Raw genomic sequence first — 18,226 nt, 5'->3', positions numbered from 1 at the left:
CTGCTGCTGCCGCCCAAGATAACCTCACACAAGTATCCTTTCTGATCTATTACGGCCAAAACATCAAGCAGCTAAAGCCCCTTTGGCCGAGGGGCACTGCAGGCAGCAGAGCCATGGATGGTGGACGTTTGTATCCATTGCCCACAATGAGCAACAGCGGAGATAAATCCAGTTCTGACAAAACTTTTCTGTGAGCACTGAGAACAGTTTTTACTTTTCAATATGTCCGTACGATCTAGTTCTGTTTGTCTCTCTCTATGTAAAACGGTATATCACAATGTTGCCTTTTTGTTGGAAATATCAAAAGTACAAAGATTGTAAACCAAATCGGTGTAATAAAAGTTCCAGATGATTCACGATGTCCGGTGTGTGCCTGGCTGACTTTCTTCATAGAGTTTGTAGAGACTCATCAAAAGAGAAGCCACTGTCTTCTGAAAGCCCACCCACCACGTTCTGGTTACATATACTTAATCCTCTGCAGGGTTGATCTTGGGGGAGTCGATTGTGGACTGCATTGCGCAGCATGGATTAGCTAATACTGGTGACATCACACCCACCCTCTCCCTCCCCAGAACAGTTTAATTTTAAATGTAGGCAGTTTTTTTAAACAAGGCAAGATTGAATACTTGGGAGAATTTTAGAAAAGGAAGGCATCGAGCACATTCCAGTGACATCAGTGAAAAGACCCACCTATGTGCCAGCAAAAACCCACTAATAATTAGGTCATGACAAGATTAATTAGGCTGTATTTGTTGGTTGATCTTAATGTGCTCACCGGCAATGGTGGGGAAGTTGGTCTTTCAGGTAACCTGGCCCAGAGTTTAGGGTTTTATATGTAAATAATGATCTTAAATCTTATTCATGTTAAGCCATGTTTTGGATTAGTGTTGCATGTGAATAAGTGATAGTTCAGTTCTTCATATATAGAACAATTAAAAATGTGAAACCATTGTCATTATGACTGGGCTTCTGGGTTAGTTAATAGGGCAAGGAGATTTCAAAGGCAACTTTTGCAAGCTTAGCATTACCTAGTAAGTGTGTTTAGAAAGTCACACAGGCCAATGGAACATACACAGGATTGTGCTTAACGTCTTGACTTTTAGCTATCCAAACAGCATTTCTGAGTTTATGAATAGCGACTGTGTTATGTAAAGCAACCCTAAAGAAGTGAGGAAAGACAAGATGTGTAGCAAGGAAAACCATTCTGATGGCAATTGTTACTTGTTACTAGGGAAATACTGAGACATAGCAATAACCTCAGATTATATAAGCAATAAAGCACCTAGTGGAATTTTAAGTGACTTCACTGCTGTGTGCTAACCTGGGGCAATAGCTAGAGAAAGCCTTTCTGATCCTGTCTTCAGAGAGAAGCTTGAAAAAGCAGGAAACTTTGGAGGTCAGATCAGGGATGTACCCTTTGATGCTAAAAATGAGAGTCTTCCCATTGCACATGACTGCGACTTTGGAGGGTGTTGCCTGCCCTCCCCCTAGCAATCATCACTTGACCCTATTACTGAGAATCTCCTCAGGAGAAGGAAAATAAGATAACAACTGCAAGAGACATAACTGGGTCTTAGAAAGTTTGGATGGCTAAATCCAAAAGCAAATTGCACCCAGGAAGCCATTTAAGTCACAGCAGATTCTGTCACTGGCCTCACATCAACCCACACTTTAGCAACAGCTAGCAACAGTAAGGCAGATTTACAGTCACAAGATTTAGATGAGTTGCCCATTGGCTTAGGATGATGTGTTAACAAGTCACAAATATTTATACTACTCTGCCCCTCCCCAGCATCTAAACTGGAACAAAACTCCAGAGGAACAATTACCAGTACACCTTGAGCATGGCTGTTTTATGATATATCCACAATGCGCGCACGCACCCTTTTGAAGTTTAGAAGTACAATTAATAGGTTTGCGTTCCAAATATACTCCTTGACCAAAGGGGGAGGGGGACACTGATAATGTAGGCTGGTGTGTGCCCTGGGGTATAAACCAGAGGTTTGCAGGATGCGAACCTGCAATAAGTTTTGGGGCTTCTGTCAGGATTCAGCACCATCTGTTGCAGGGTCTAATGGACAGCTCCCTGCTTTCCCATGTTAGTACCATGGCTTGGCCAGGCTGAGAGCACCACTAGACAGTGATGGCAGCAGAAGGCTGAACCTTAGTCATTTTTGGTCTGCTTGCTGTTTCTGTTATTGAGAGGACTTTTGCTTTGGGATCACAAGGGGCAAAGAGGGTTGGTGGGGTGGCAAAAAGAGAGGAAAAGTTTCATTCAAAGATATACAAAAATTTCAGTCAATTATTAAACAAGAATCTTGTACCTGAAGGATTTTGTTAGATCTAGCTCACTTTCAACATACTCTGCCTTGCATAACCTGTTTTTACAGTATCGTTCAGTTCCCAGAATGGCCTGTCAAAAATGATTTTAAAAGATTTAATCAATGATTAATAATCACCATAATCTAGCTCCATCAGGGTGTACTTTACAGAGTAGAATACGTCCCTGCCTTTAGCAGCTTCTGATCTAAAATCTGACAAAGAGGAACAACAGAGCAAGGGGAGGAAGGAGTAAACAGGAAAGCCACATGCTCTCCGTCACCCCTGCTAGGATTAGGCCCAGGCTCAGGTGCAATATGACATGGGACCAAGGGACTTGTGCCACAGGCTTCATGGGAAGATGAAGAGAAAGGCAGGAGGAAAGGAAGCTATGGCCAGCCAAGATCAAACACAGCTGAGAAGGAACTTCTGAGCACAATGCTTAGCAAAAATAAAATAGGCATTTAATCTAACATGGTGAAGACAAAAACACAGGAAATGTTAGCCTTGTTCAGGGTGTTTTTCTTCAACCGTATGTGGGACAGGTGCAGAGGGCGGGTGCTGCAGGCTTTTGAATCGGGCTAGTTCCTGGTTGGTCTTTATGGCCTGGTTAATGAGGTATTCACTCTCTTGGCCCACCTCTGCCAGCCTCAGGTCAAATTCTACCACTGTCTTGTTATCAGTCATGCCTTCCAGCAGCTGCTTCCCTCCATCCTGGAATCAATAAAAAGACTAGGCTGAAGGTCAAAAACACACATGCACACAAGCAACCCTCGGGTTTAAAACACCTTGGCTGCCCCAAAACACCTTGGCTGGTTTGCAACTAAGACCTAAAAATGCCTTGAGGAAGGGGCAAACATGCTTCCTTACATGCTATTTTTTATTTACAAAAAGACAATGAAATCCCATGGCACCCTTAGACAAAGTTATTATAGCATAAGTTTTCATGGGCTGAAGCCTACTTCATCAAACGTGTTAAGTGAACTCTTAGTTGGCAGGTATATAAAGGTATATTCAGAGCGTGTCACTACTGTGATTATAATGCAATAGTGGTGGATTAACACTGGGCATCCACACATCATTCAACTTCAGTAGTTCTTCTGCAATGCTTCCCCAATATTATCACCTTATCACCATCTAGAGTGGCAAAAAACCCACCAGAACATTTGTGGTATGAAAAGTTATCAGATTTTAGCAGGAAGCTATGGGACGTGGGCTGTTAGGCTGTTGAACGGAAAATAACATAGCGAAATTGACTTGCAAGGTGGTGTGTTGTTCGATAAGATTGAGGTTTTTTGGGGGGGAGGGAGGCTCGTTTAATTTCATTGTACACAGGTTGTCCTGTGACAATAAAGGTATTATTATTATTATTTTGCAAATGAATAAGTATGACCAGCCCAAAACCTTTGCAAGTACAAGTGGTATTGAAAGTGTGATCAGGTGTAACTGCTCCCATAACATCATAAGTACAAATTGTGAAGAACGCTCAATAAACAGCATGCTACTAGGAGGTCCTATAAAACTGAAGAACTTTCAAAATAATAATAAAGCACCCTGTACATAACATTTATTAAATGTATATACCACCCTTCATCCAAAGATTTAGAGCTACAAAACTGCCTCTGCCAGTGCGAAAACATTTCATATGCTGTGCACATATCAACAGTCCTCTAACGCTCTCTCCAGCACAGAGACTTGGCCAGCCTTTTATTAACCACTGCAAGACTCATAATAGCACAACATTGGAAAACAAAGCTTGCAATTCCATTCTATAACTGGTTTAATAATGTGTGGGAAGTGGTTAACTCAGATCTCACAAGATGTAGACCTGTGAAAGGGACAACCGATTTTGGTGACATATGACTTCCCTTTTTTGCTTATGTTAATAAGCAGGGGAAATATTTTTCTTCCCCCTCTCAAGAATGCCCATGGAGATGACATGTACCTTGATAACTATTGTGACCTATAAGCTGTATGACCTATAAACTGGGTGTAAACGTTTATACCAGAGTTCTTGTTTTTCATGGAATTGCTTCCTTCGGGTTGTTGTTTTATTGTTTAAAATTTTAATAAAATTTCCATGGAGGGGGGTGGGAAAGAGTCCATCTTTTGAGCACTGAGTTACTGGAGCAGCCCCTACTCTAAAATAGGGAATGCTTCTAGAAATATATTTTTTTAAAATAAAAAAATTGTCCGGTAGCATCTTAGAGACCAACTAAGTTTGTTCTTGGTATGAGCTTTTGTGTGCATGCACACTTCTTCAGATAGAGAGTGCTTGTGCAGTTAAGTTAGAAATTGCTGTCTCTCTCTCTCTCTCTCTCTCTCTCTCTCACACACACACACACACACAGAGAGAGAGAGAGAGAGAGAGAGAGAGAGAGAGAGAGAGAGAGATAGATATTGGTGTTTCCAACATGCTCTTTCAATAACTACCAGTCTGAGTTCATCATGCATAGGCAGGAGAAAGGGATGGCTGGCAGGAGGACAAGCAGGGACAATGACCCTGGGGATAGCAGGAGCTTATGCATGGGAACAGATCACAGTCTGTGTGTGTGTGTGTGTGTGTGTGTGTGTGTGTGTGTGTGTTAGAAGAGTCCAAGCATGAGGACAGGGATGAGTGCCTTGTGTGGAGGTTGCCTCTGAAACCCTGCTGTGCTGAGATTCCGAGGTGCTTAGAATGCGTTGCACCCTCCTTCCCAGTTCCAGGCACTTGTCCCTTTAGCCCGAAACTGTGCCTCTTGGAGTAGAGAGGGATGCTCACCAAAGCAAGCAGATTTGTCAACCTCTCCTGTCACCTATTCATCAAGCTACTGCTGCTTATTGCCAAATGCTCACAGAATGGATGGTGTGTCACGCTCCCCGTTATGAAAGTGTCATTATGACAGTGACATCTTCCTACCTCCTCATTACCATGTCAAGAGATGATAAAGTGTTTGCTTAGGCAATTCGGTAAGATTTTGGCATCCTGGGGGAAAGAGACAAGAAGTCATTAACTCCCTCAACCTCTGAGGCATCTAAAAAAGCATGTGACAGACCCAGAGGGAACAGTATTAGCATGGCAAGAACTAAAAGCAGGTGATAGCATCATGATACATGCACCAGACAGATCTTAAAAGCATGTGATGAAAAGTAGAGATTTCTGAGCTGTGACATGGGCTTACATGTCTCTGGAGTGGCGTTCTGTTCCGTATCTTCTTGCTTCTCAACCCCTTCTGCCCTGCCCTGTCCCAGTCTGGATTTTAAGAAACAGTCATCACTCAATTAGATGAAGGACCCCACACTTGCAGACACCCAGAATTTAGAATACTTTCTGGGGAAATCAATCACACCATCTTCAGAAATCGGAATATTGCCATTTTGTTTAAGCCCATTACCTACCTGGAATCTGGTGGCCATGTTACTGCAGAAGATTGGAAAAGATACAGCAAACCAAGCAAAATCTGCCAATGAACATGCAAAAGCTGCTGGAGTTTTCAGGGCTTTTGCTTCCATTGGATCACAACTCTTAATATTAAGAGTTTGCACACTTTTATCCACATGAACTGATCCAGTAGAATATTTTGCTTCGTGAAAGATAGGACAAGAAAATCTAAAGCATGCTTGGATAAACATAAACAAGCAACAAAGACTAATATATGTAGCTCTACCATGTAGAGAGTTGCCAACGTCTCAAAAGACAGCCACTGAGGGTAGGATTCAAACCTCTGCCCTTTGATAAAATACAGGATTTCAGACAGTCCTGGGGCACGTTACCCACTCTTTGCCTTTGTTGCAAGCACAAACTAGGAAAAGATGGCAAAGCAGCTGGTATGCTATTTTCTGCAGCAACATTATATAGAAATGAACAGAAATATATTCCTAACAGGTTGCATCAATCACCTGTTGCCACATTATCAAATTAAGAAAAGATGTGTAAAATGTAGTCACACATAATGCTGCAATGTAGAGTTCATGAACACAATTTGAAACAGCCCATTCTCCAGCAGCTTTCTCTGCTGCTAAGCCGAGAAATAAGAATGTTCATCCTTCAGTGTAAGCCAGATATATATTCTGGGTCTATTGCTAGCAAACCACAGAAAGTATTTTAGGGGCCCCACAAGATATTATTGTACATTCATCACAATTTGTGCTCATCATACTATCAGGGTTGTTATATATGCAATCACACTTTCAATACCATTTGCACCTGCAAAAGTTTAAGTGTGCATCCTATAGCTTTCCTGCTAAAATCCCATAATTTTTTATACTACAAATGTTCCTACACACACACACACACACACACACTCACTTTCAATTTGCTATAGTACAAAAGCACATGGACTGTGCTACTTCAACAAAACTCTGCAAATTAAAAACTAGCACAAGGAGGAGTGGATTAAGCTAGAAGCTCTCTGTGATGTGACCCTCTTCTGCTAGCAGGGAGTTTAGTATTTCCACCCCCCACCTCATTCTCCTACACATGTAGGCCAGTCCAAGTCTATCCCAGCCAAAAATTCACTGTGAGATGACAAGCCACTATCTCCCAGCTTCAAAAGAAACATCATCTGACCTACTTTACAAGGTTGTAAGGATTACTTAAGATAATGCATGTAAAGTGCTTTGAACATTCTATACAAGTGCTATGTGCCCATCCCCCTTGTAGGAAGAGAGATTGCGTACTAGCCCAATGTGGTTGCAGGAGAGGTTGATGTGAGTCAGAGCCGTGTTCTGAGCAAGGACCTGAGAGAAAAGGGTGGCCGTTGGCTCCGACAACTCATTGCCACCCAAGTGAAGATTTGTCAGAGTCTCGTTAGCCAAGAGGGCGTGGCAAATGGCTTGGCCTCCCTCATCCTCAATGCAGTTGAGACGCAGATTGAGGGACGTCAGAATGGAATTCTTGGACAAGGCGTGAGCAATCGCCTGGGCTCCTTGAGCACGGATCCTGTTATCACAAAGGTTAAGGGTTACTATCTTGCTGCAGTTGATCAGTTTGCCAACAGCTCGTGCTCCCCGGTCCGCTATCAGATTGTGAGATAAGTTTAGTTCTATTAGCGAGGGGTGGTCTAATAGTTCATGGATCAGCACACGAGATTTTTCATCATCCACTTTGCTTCGGGACAGTTTGAAGACCTGCAGAAGAAGAATAAGGTTACACGTTTTGAGAAAGAAAAATATTTCAGACAATTTTTATTTTATTTGTGCCTTGAACCACTCAGTTTTCACTGAAAGGCAAGGGATTTGGACAGTTCATCGCCTTAGCTGTTTTTTGAAAAAGTTCACATATCAGAAGCAATAAGCGTAACCTGTATTTCTGGTAAAAGGCTTTTAAACTGCTGTAACAATCTGGAACCACAAGGAGTTGTCTGAAAGGCTCCGTAGTTCAGACAGTAAGTCTGTGGTTAATTTTGCCTAATTTTCTCAGAAATATTAGAATTTAGAATCAAAGATTTCTCCATTGCCCCTAAGCAGGCTCAAGCCTTTATGTGATCTAAGCTGGCAGGTAGAGGGTTGGTTCAGTCATCAAGAGTGAGATACAACACAAGTCTTTCAAGTGTTATAAGCCAATGGATAGCTTTTGTACACTACTGAGGGTGGTTTGAGGGTGCAGAGTTGAAAGTTCATTCCACCCATCCTTATTTTTTAGAGAACTGTAGGTCTCTTAGCAACCAGTAGAGGCTATTGCTTACCTTGCTTCCTCATTGAACCCTCTTATGCAGATCTCTACATTATAAATATATTGGGGAGGAGCAGTTTGAAAAGGAACCTTAAGGCTGTTGTTTTAATGCAAGCCACATTAGAACTCAACAAGATGTGGGAGACCCATGATTCAATCTCTCTTCATTTGTTTTTTTCTCTTAAAAAGTTACTAAAGAGGGCCACCAATATTGGATTAGGCCTGTACTGCAGGAGGAAGAAGACCTAACTCTTTCCCCCAAGTGATTTTCCTGATCTAGATTACTACTTGAGGGAGGGATTTTGATCAGAGCAAGATGCTGAAATATGGGGTTAAATACCCCCTCTCCTGGTACTGTAACTCCAGTCTGGAGGCTCTGTGGCTGCTTTTAAGAAAAATGGAAATGTCAAGAGATTAAATAGTGGATCTCCCAAACCTTGCCTTATTTGACCTTGGGGTGGGGGGTCAATTTAAATCCATGAGACTTGAAGTAGATTTAAGAACTCATTTACCAAGGCTTCATCTCACTGCTTTAATGTTTAAAGCTCTAGTACCATGTCATACTGTCCAACTTTTTAATTTCAAAAAACAATTCACACGTCTTCCGGGCCACGCTCTGGGGCAAGTCGTATCCACCCCCCAAAAACACTTTTTTCAGTGCAAAAGTGCTGCCCCGCAAATGGCCACCGCAATCTCGTACAGAAAAAGGGATGTCCCTTTTTTCCAGGACACTTGACAGGTGTGCCATGTAAGCAGGTCCTTTGCACATCAACCTTGCACAGCTGGGATCAGGTGGGAAGAATCCATGTAGTTGACCCCATCTACCCCAGCTGAAGCTAAGGAAGAGTGGCTCCCATCACTTAGCTGTAATGGCATCTAACTTCAATATGTGAGTGGCATCTAACTTCAAGTGTTTGAGATTAGTATACAAGTTTGGTGCAAAGGGGGCTCTCTGTGGCCATGGAAGTACAGTAAGCCTGCATCTTATGTACATTTGTGTGCATTCAGGTTTCCGTGCTTAGCAAAAAAAAAGTTTAAAAAATTAAAAAATGAGTGGAAAGGGGGCAGGCATCTGGGGGAAAAAAAGACTTTGGCAATCCCACCCACCATTGAACCTAATATTATAGAACTGTATATGGCAAGTTACTTTTAAAGTTGGACACTTCTTGACAGCATTGGCCAGGGAGCAGCAGTCCCGGTAGGTGAACTCAAAAAGATTCCACTCAAAATTCATGCCACAATCTTTAACGCCATAAGATAAGTGCAGCTCCTCTAGGTGACAGAGCGCTGGAGTGAGCATACTCATATCAAAATGGTCCATGGAAGGTTCATCCATTCCAGAATCACTTTCTGTATCAGAGGCTTCTTCGTCTTCCTTCTTCTGATCTATTTTCACAGGTGGAAGGAACTGGTCGATATCTAGCTTCTTCACATATTCCTTGCAGAGTGGGATGACATCCAGGACCTGGTTGGGGTTAGTGGTGTCTGGAATGTAGAACTTCAAGATGTTCTCCAAGTGACGTTCAAAAAACATCCGCTTCCAGCTGTTTCCATAGCGGGACACATCACAAACTGCCCATCTCGCAATGCAACATCGTTTCCAATAACCTTCATCACTAATCAGGTTGGCAGTCACAGTAAGGGGCAGACTTGTGGAGACCTTGTCCAGCACCTTCCTTTGGTGATCAGGAAGGAGGCTATTCAAAATAGGATTACCTGGTTGGAAAGAAGAGAAGTGAACCTTTCGGAATGTGGTGTCTGTTTGCTGCTTTTTATAGCACCATGAAGATCTATTTGCTAGGTATAGATAGATTATTTGTTTGTTTGATTGATTTTAAAATTATCCTCCCCAAATCAAGTTACAGTAACCAATAAAACAACAGAATACGCATCTCAATTCTCGCAAAAGAATAAGAAAAAACAGCAACACTAAAAAACTCAAATAACAACAGTAAATAAAACATGCAGATAACATTTTAGCATTAGAATAGCACCAGCAAATTAAACAATTATTCAGACATAGCATCATATGTTGAAAGCAACACACATTTGAGTTTGTACAAGTTTAGCAGCGCTTCCACTAAATAATCCTGAGAGGAGTAATTTGCTGAGGATGCTAAGATTTCCATTAGGAAGACCAAGCCCTACTCCCAGAACAATAGTTTCCAGGATTCCCTAGGAACAAATGAAAGTTGTGTGTCATACTGTAGACTACAATGCTTCAAAACAAGGCAAAAATAAAGGTATTGACTGGTTATCAAGCAGCAGCAGCAGGAATGACTTAGTCTAGAGCAGCAGCAGCCAGAGTGGAACCCTCCAAAGTTGTTAGGACTACAGTTCCCATCCACTACATGGTCAGGAAGGAAGGGAGTTGTGGTGGAGGGCACCATATTAGCTACCCTTGGTCTATGGAATAATTCCCTTGCATTTTTAAAGAGCCATTCCACTTAGTTTCATTTTTAAAAACTCAGTCCTCAATTGCATGTATAATTGCAACCTGTGATCTAAAGGTTCATTCTCAGCAAGAGAAACCAGAGGAGGAGAAATTACTTACTTTCAAAGTTGTTGATTATGTGCTGTATGCAGAGCTCTGTGAGCTGTGGCACTATAGCTAGACTCCACTCAGGATCCTCAGCTATAATCCGCCGCATTCGCCGAGGGTTAGCTGCTGGGTTTCTGGTACGGCTTGGAGGAGGGACTGCATTGGGGTCTGCAGCAACTGGCTCCTGCATCTTGAAGTGCTGGGGTAAAACCTCTCCCTCTCTCTCTCTCTCCTCTCTCTCTCTCTCTTAGAATGGTTTGAAAGTTCTGCGCAAATTGGAACACTAAAGTTCAGCAGCCATTCTTCCTAGAAAAATCCAGAAATCAGTACCACTCACTGATACTAATAAAATATTTGATTTGGTGCATTATACTACAAGTGTAGGGAGGAAGAAGTCCCTTACAACTGCATTATTTAAATCTTTGATGTAGTCCAATCAATTATTAGCTCCACCAATGCACATAACAAAACAAGGAAGGTAGACAGCCTGTTTCACTGGACCAAGTTCTGAGAATACAAGAACATTTAATAACTGGAAGTTGTTTACATCAGAAGTTTGTTTCACCTTTTCCTGAGCTATTAAATGTCTCCTAAGATGAAGCAATTATATGAAGTGAGTCATACGCAAATTGGATTTATAAGCACACTGAAGTGGTGGTTTCACATCAAAATGCAGCAGGGTGTCAGTGCAGGGGGCTCACAGGATGTAAAAATATATTTATACATTTAAAAAACCAACCAAACACAGAAGAGAATCTGGCAGTCTCATTCTCCTTTCTCTGAACTAGTCTAATTTCACACGCCAATCGCACCTGCAGTACCCATATTTCTTAAGGATCATGCAGACAACGTATTTGCAGTTCATCCATTCCACATCCTAGGAGTTGAAGTGCCAAAACAGAGGCACAACACAATAGCAAAGTATAGTCTGCTCATTTTGACTGGGGGGGATAGCTCTGAAGCAAGGGGATAACTGTAACTTGCTCCCTCAACTCTCTTTTAAAAAATAAGACTAGAAATGCATGCCATCACGGAACAGAGCTCAGGGCCTCCAAAGAACTAGATCAGTGGTGGGGAACCTGTGGCCATCCAGATGTTGTTGGATTACAACTTGCCCCCGATCATTAGCTGTGCTAGCTGAGGCAGGTGGGAATTTTAGTCCAGAAACATCTGGAAGTCCAAATGTTCCCCCCTGCTGAGCTAAATAAGCTTACAATTATATTTTAACATGGAAACCATTATAGAAGTGGGCAATCCTGCAGGTCCTTACTGAGATTTTTCATTAAAATGCTAGGTGAATACTGTGGCATAATGGGGGAATGCTCAGCCTCTTAATCTCTTCAAGGTTTAAAAGTTGAGCGTTCTCTCATTTTACCAAAGTGCTCATCTAGGCTTTTAAAGAAAACATGTTAAAAAAAGGCTGGAACTAAAAAAAACTCATACAATAAGCAGTAACAGTGCATCTCTACCCAGGAGTAAATCCCATTAAGCTCAATGAGACTTGCTTTAGATGGCACAGCAGTTGGATACGGTGTGTGAATTGAGAGTGGAAAATGTTCACATGCACAAGACGTCCTCGTAACCTTCTACAAAGACACCTGCAGTTGCGTGGAAACTAGTGCCCCAATCCGGCACACTTCTATTGAAAAGTGCTTTGATTTTATACACTACCTTCCCGTTACAAAGAGAGAAGCCAGTGCCATGGCAGAGATCAAGCTCATTATTTCCTTCCTGTTCATGAAGCTGCTCCATTTTGCTTTCAAGCACACATACGAAGCAGCCTTTGGTGTGTGAAACCCCCGGTGCCTTTGAAACCTTTGCAATGGGCAATTTTCCAACCCCCAAACTGTCTGGGGTAGTGCTGATAAAAACAACCTGCTAAATCACAAGAGCAGACCTCTACAAACCCTTTGAAGAATGCAAGGGGGCAAAGCCAAGTTATTCATGTTGTGTTACTGATAATGCTTCTGCAAAGGCTTCTCAGATGGTAGCAGCAAGCAGCAGGTGCCAGAGCAAAGCAAAGAACACTGAAATGAAGGGCAAGGAGAGGCCAGGTCAAATGGATACTTAGGTGTCTACAGAAATTGTGAGACAATGCTGCCCGAGGGCCAAATGACATGGAATAATATCCACTGGAGACCAGCTAATCCTAGTGGGGGTGGAAAATCAGCTATTGTGGAGCAATCACTGTACACTTGCAGGCAACTAAGATTCTTAACCCCAAAAGCCACACAGAAAACCAGGAAAATGCAACAGCCCTCATAACTGTGGTTTCTGCTCTCTGTGATTCTCCCTTCCTGGGTGAAGCCAGCCCAGCACTGCTCCTCAGTCAGAGATCCGTAGGGCTTCTGCAGATCTGACTGCTGTGACCAGAACCATCTTGTCACTCCAATCTTCATCAATCCCAGAATATGGAAGGGAAAAAACAGTTGGCAAATGCAAGAACAGCCCCCTGGGGTCATGAAGCATGAAAACTCAAAAGCTTTCTGCACTTCCCAATAGTCCAAATATTACTGGACAATAGTAAAAGAACCACTGTGCAACGGTAGCTTCTTCCAAGAGGCAGGCATGGAAATGAGTTTATTTCTGTAAAGCACCATAAACAGGATAACAGCACAAACGATTAATAATTAGCAGAATTCTAAAAATTTTATTGGGAACAACTGTGAATTTAATTGTCAAAATATGCACATTCAAAATTGTATTTAAAAAATAAAACATCTCATGATTAAATATTCCATAAAGCAAGACAGCAGCTGTAGGTGAATTGCAACTAAATCTCTACTGACTTTTAAAAAAGGAGCCTGCAAGTGCAGAACAGTTCATTAAAACCTCTAATGCCAGTTGTAGCTCATAAAGCCTATGGCTTGAATCCAAAGAGCCACTTTATGCAGGAAAAGCATTTCCACACATGGTCAGGGAAGTATCATTTCTATTTCCGACTGTTCTGAGGAGTACTTCTGAAATTCCCCCGAGTTTTAGGAACAGCTTAAGGGCAGCATGGAGGGTTGCTTTTAAAAAGAGAGGCTCCAGCCAAAAGAAGTTCTGCTCTGTAGGCAGTTTACCACACATCCCTTTAGTTCACATGTCCTGAAACTCTTCTAAACTCTGCAATTTTGTGATTATCTGCTGCGAAGTGTGATGCTTTGTTGCAAAATTCCCACAGAGTCTTATTGCTGGTGACCAAATGGCAAGCTTTAGGATCCAGCAATCATTGTCAGATGTGATGGCGTCCAGATTTCTTCCCTTTTGTACACACAATTCCACTATTCTAGGGCTATCCAAAAACCACCAGTACCCTTGGTTTAGCCAAAATAAAGCCTGGGTTTAAGATTATTTACAATTCAAATCTCAATTAGAAGTGTGACACCACACCATGTTCTTACAATCCACATGTTAGGCATGGCACATACACTTGTCCTAACCTACCGAAAGTGGCACCACATCTCCTTACGGGAAAAGGGAGCCGTTCAATTTCCTCCTCATACAAATCAAATGGCATCAATTTAGCATCCAACTGTTTGGCATCAACCTGTGCTAGAAAACTGATTTGGTTGCAACAATTTCCAGTAGGGGAGCCATGTTAACCTGTCTTGTGGCACCTTAAAGACCCACAGATTTATTACCGCATGAGCTTTTGTGGACTACACTGAGTTGTGATTCTGCAGTTTCAACTGAGGCCTGCCTTTGAAAGGGCCGGGAGACTGAAATGTGAAACCACCAAATTACCATTAATCACATGTGGATTGAATACACTGCAAACTGAAAAAGGCAAGTGTCCATAGCTTTGGCAGAAAGCAGGGCTCTTCCCATCCTACATACAGTAGTGCAAGCTCATTTGGTAGTCAGGATTAATAATGTTTTATACCTCGGGGGCTTGTTTTTATTTAGTTTTTTTAAAAAAAAATTAATTGAATAATGCTGTTTGCAATTTCATTGTTTTATGTAAACCACTTAGAGATGTTTACTTTATTAAGTAGTATATCTGGTTTTATAGACACATAAATAAAATAGACTGCTTATAGTTCTAGTAAATAAATAAAACTTTTCTGACTCTGCCTATTGCCAGTAATTTCTCCACTAGAAGCTGTTTTCTATTATACTCATGAGCTGTGTATGCTGTATTATGAAGGGATTGCAATGTTCTAGGAAAATGAGGCAGAAACCTCAACACAGTGTTCAAACTTACTTTTTGCTTTTACAAAGCATGTGTGTTTCACTCACTCCACATTCAGTGTCATTACAAATAGCACGGTTGCTATGGTGTGATGAAGATTCCACAAGGTGTCTGAATTAACTCTGTGATCAAATGCCTGGGGAGTTGTAAGGTGCTAGGTCTTGCTGTGAGTCATTTATCACACTGAATCAATTTACAGGATCTCCTGATACAGCAATCACATATCACCATGGCTGTTCTATACTTCATTTTCTTATTTTGTCAGTACAAACATAAATTCCCCTGTACTGCTTTGGGTTCACATTCATATATTCATGGATGATTAGATAACTTTCTACCAAGTTACCACATGTATGTGACCACTTAGTAAACAGATTATATTGCCCTGCCAAAGTACAGGTAGTTTATGCCCCCTCCTCCAGTTTTTTCAGCTTTCCACTTCCAGTATGGAAATGTATAAAGTTCTCATTTTTTCACAGGACAATATAGATTACTAGCATACCAAGTGGTTATACACTCACTGTGATATGCTATTATTTGATAAACAGCCTTTCTTATTCACTCATCATGTCAGATTCAATGAACATTGGCTGAAAACGTAACTGCTCCCATAAACGGCACACTGGCATATAATATATGTAGTCTCCTTTCTTTACATTCTGCATTAAACAGCATGTTAAGATGCAGTTAATTAGAAGATAGCATATAAATGTATATGTAACTTTCCACCCACGTTGTGCCTAAATCAAGTGCATAACAAAAGTACTGCTAAAAGAGAAGAAACAAAATGCCAAAATGTAGTCAATTTCCAATCTACACAATTTGCACAAGGATGTATAAGCCATAGATTTAATCACAGAAGAAAAAACATCACTGACTTTCTTCCATGTCCTTAAGTACTTCATTCAATTTCTTTATTTTAAGCTGCTTTTTAATAGTCAAGTCCTTTCAATTCAACTTTCTTTTAATTTAAGAAATAGAACCTGCTTACTGGGAAAGATTTTCTGCTTTTAGATGCAACACGAAGTCCACTGAAATGAACATTATATAAACCCTACCTTCTAATAGTGCAGTACTGAGTAGCTGCAACACCCACTCAACAATTGCAAAGGGTTGGGCTAGATGACCCTTGTGGTCGCTTCCAACTCACAATTCTACGGTTCTACACAAGCCATGCTCCAATTACAGGAGAAGGTGCTCTATTTTTCATGATGTTTTTAGAAGCCTGGGAGGGGCTTGTCTTGCCTAAATTGGGGGGTAGTCCATGGGAGGTGTCTTGTCATTAAAAGCTCCCCATGTCTTTCCCCCCATAATTCAAGCACTAAATACAAATATTGTGAAAGAGAAAGGGATTAAAATCCACTAATCAATAGCTTTGCACCATTTGCTATTCTCCAAAATCTCTCAGTATTTCTTCACACGTACACAGTCACTTTAAGCCATATTTTAAATGTTTACTGAAAAGGCTCCCCCCACCCCTTTTACATTCCCAATATGAATTCTAGTTTGCAGTCCTTAGAAACAGCAGATCACTTGGAAATACTTTTAGTTACCCCTAAACCACCCCAAACTTCAAGGGTGGCAAAAGGGTGAGCTTTCTCCTGGTCTCTCAGTGTGTGCCTGTGGAATGGATAAAGTGAGTGTTCCAAATTCACCGTAACTGTACAAAAAGGGAACCACCAGCCTTTGGCACCTAACCCAGAGTAATTAGAAGGCCAAGATCTCACATTTATGACAGCAGAACTGCCTACCTCTTACTTTAAAGGAACCCTGTTCTTTCATCAGTATTATAGCCTGTGAAAATACACACACAGAGAGAGAGAGAATCATAGAATTATATAGTTGGCATATATATCAAAAGAGAGGTGGCAGCAGGAGTGCTGGGGAAAGGACTTAGGGGTTGCCTTCATCCTCGTTCTTCCAGTTGCTTTGTGGGGTCCCCTACCTGCTGAGCTAGTGTGGCGTAGCCTGACTAGGACCTACGAGACCAGAGTTCAAATCCCCACTTAGGCAAGAAGCTCACTGGGTGACCTTGGGCCAGTCACTGCCTCTCAGCCTATAAGCTACCTCGCAGAGCTGTTGTGGGGATTCAGTGAGGAGGGGGAGTCATAGCAGCTTAGAATTGCAGAGCTGGAAGGGGGGACCCCAAGAGTCATTTAGCCATGCAGGGAGAAACATGCAGACCACCTTGAGCTCCTTGGAGGGAAAAGGTGGTCACAGATGTGATAAATCAATAAACAAACCAATAAATCTTCGAGCTGTTGTTCCCCTTTCACGGATGGCCCCTCTGCACCCCGAGTGCTACCTTCACATTTTGCTAACCCGGAAGTCTCGAGGGTCCCTCTTCTCCCCTTTCCCGACTGGTCCCAGCACACGCCCGTCTCTCGGGCCGCGCTATCCCACTTGCCCGCTTAGTCCTCGGGGGTGGGGGGGGGAGGTTGCTAGGGAAACGAAGCGTTGCCAAGGGCCGGCGCTACAGATGCAAGCTCAGCCCCGCCCCTCCAGGGGCTTTTAGCGCAGCCTCCAATCAGCATGCGGGAGCCGCCCATTCCCGCTTCAGAGGAATGGGCGCGAAGAAACGCCCAGGGGCGGGGCTTAGGACTGCGTTGTCCCCTTTGCGTTTGAAACAAAAATCGTCAGGGCGACGTACGTCCCTCCCCGCCCAAATAATGGGTACCTCCCGCCTTCAGAACTGGAGGCTGCGCTAAGGGGAGTGAGAGGCGCTGGTAAAAACAGCGCGCGCGGTTTTCGTGTGAAGAAGAAGACGGGGCTCCTGCACCTTTAATAGCTGTGCCACTTGCAAGGTGCAGGAGCCCTTGGTCTCGCGTCTACCTGGCCACCTTTTGAGAACCACCCATTCTTCGCCCAGGTGGCATGGGCGTAGCCAGGGGGATGCAGGAGGAGCAGCTGCCCCCCCACCAAGTAAATAAATAAAAATACTTAACTAATTGCATCACAGATAACTCGGTTCTGCCCTCCCCCACCCCCACCCCAACACGAAGCCTGCCGCCCTAGATTAGATTAAAACATAACCATGTGCCTGACAGGCGTCCATTCATTGCGGACCACTATGACAAACCTAGACAGCATCTTAAAAAGCAGAGACATCACCTTGCCAACAAAGGTCTGCATAGTTAAAACTATGGTTTTCCCAGTAGTGATGTATGGAAGTGAGAGCTGGACCAGCATGAGTTTGACCAAACTGCGGGAGGCAGTGGAAGACAGGAGTGCCTGGCATGTTCTGGTCCATGGGGTCATGAAGAGTCGGACACAACTAAACAACAACAAATAGGAGCACTCCAGCGTTTTTGTGGTGGTAAGTCTCCAGTGGGGCAGGCTTTGCAGTAAACTTTCATAGGGTTGGCCTGGAGGAGGGTGCACCGCCGTAAAAGGTGCTTTTGTCATCCTAGTGGCGGGCTCTGGCATGCCTTTGCCACAGTAAGTATGGGATGGGTGCCACCTTCTGAACAGGGGTACAACAGTACCACAGGGAGCTTTGCTGTGCACCCAGTCTGGAGAGTACAGCCCTATGTGG

At 42.7% G+C, this 18,226-nt stretch overlaps 1 protein-coding gene across 6 annotated transcripts; it reads right to left on the bottom strand.

Annotated features, from left to right (window-relative positions):
* Positions 1-2,761: 2,761 nt before the first annotated feature.
* On the bottom strand, positions 2,762-17,185 carry DRC5 (dynein regulatory complex subunit 5). 6 transcript variants are annotated; one of them, XM_081905317.1, is made up of 6 exons: positions 16,997-17,102; positions 10,527-10,820; positions 9,120-9,688; positions 6,979-7,428; positions 5,219-5,284; positions 2,912-3,033 (listed from the first exon to the last, which is right to left on the bottom strand). In XM_081905317.1, the coding sequence occupies exons 2-5, from the start codon at positions 10,702-10,704 to the stop codon at positions 5,234-5,236; spliced, it is 1,248 nt and encodes a 415-aa protein (XP_081761443.1). In that variant the 5' UTR covers positions 10,705-10,820; positions 16,997-17,102; the 3' UTR covers positions 2,912-3,033; positions 5,219-5,233. The 6 variants fall into 6 exon arrangements, with proteins under 6 accessions (XP_081761441.1, XP_081761439.1, XP_081761438.1 ...); XM_081905315.1 differs by lacking the exon at positions 5,219-5,284 and having other exon boundaries at positions 2,762-3,033; positions 10,527-10,816; positions 17,095-17,185; XM_081905313.1 differs by lacking the exon at positions 5,219-5,284 and having other exon boundaries at positions 2,762-3,033; positions 17,014-17,113.
* Between the last annotated feature and the right edge of the window lie 1,041 nt (positions 17,186-18,226).

Source organism: Podarcis melisellensis (assembly GCF_964234715.1).
Source record: "Podarcis melisellensis genome assembly, chromosome: 3".
Classification (NCBI taxonomy): domain Eukaryota; kingdom Metazoa; phylum Chordata; class Lepidosauria; order Squamata; family Lacertidae; genus Podarcis; species Podarcis melisellensis.
The sequence above is the reverse complement of the archived record's forward strand: the minus strand, read 5'-3'. Positions and strand labels throughout refer to the sequence as shown.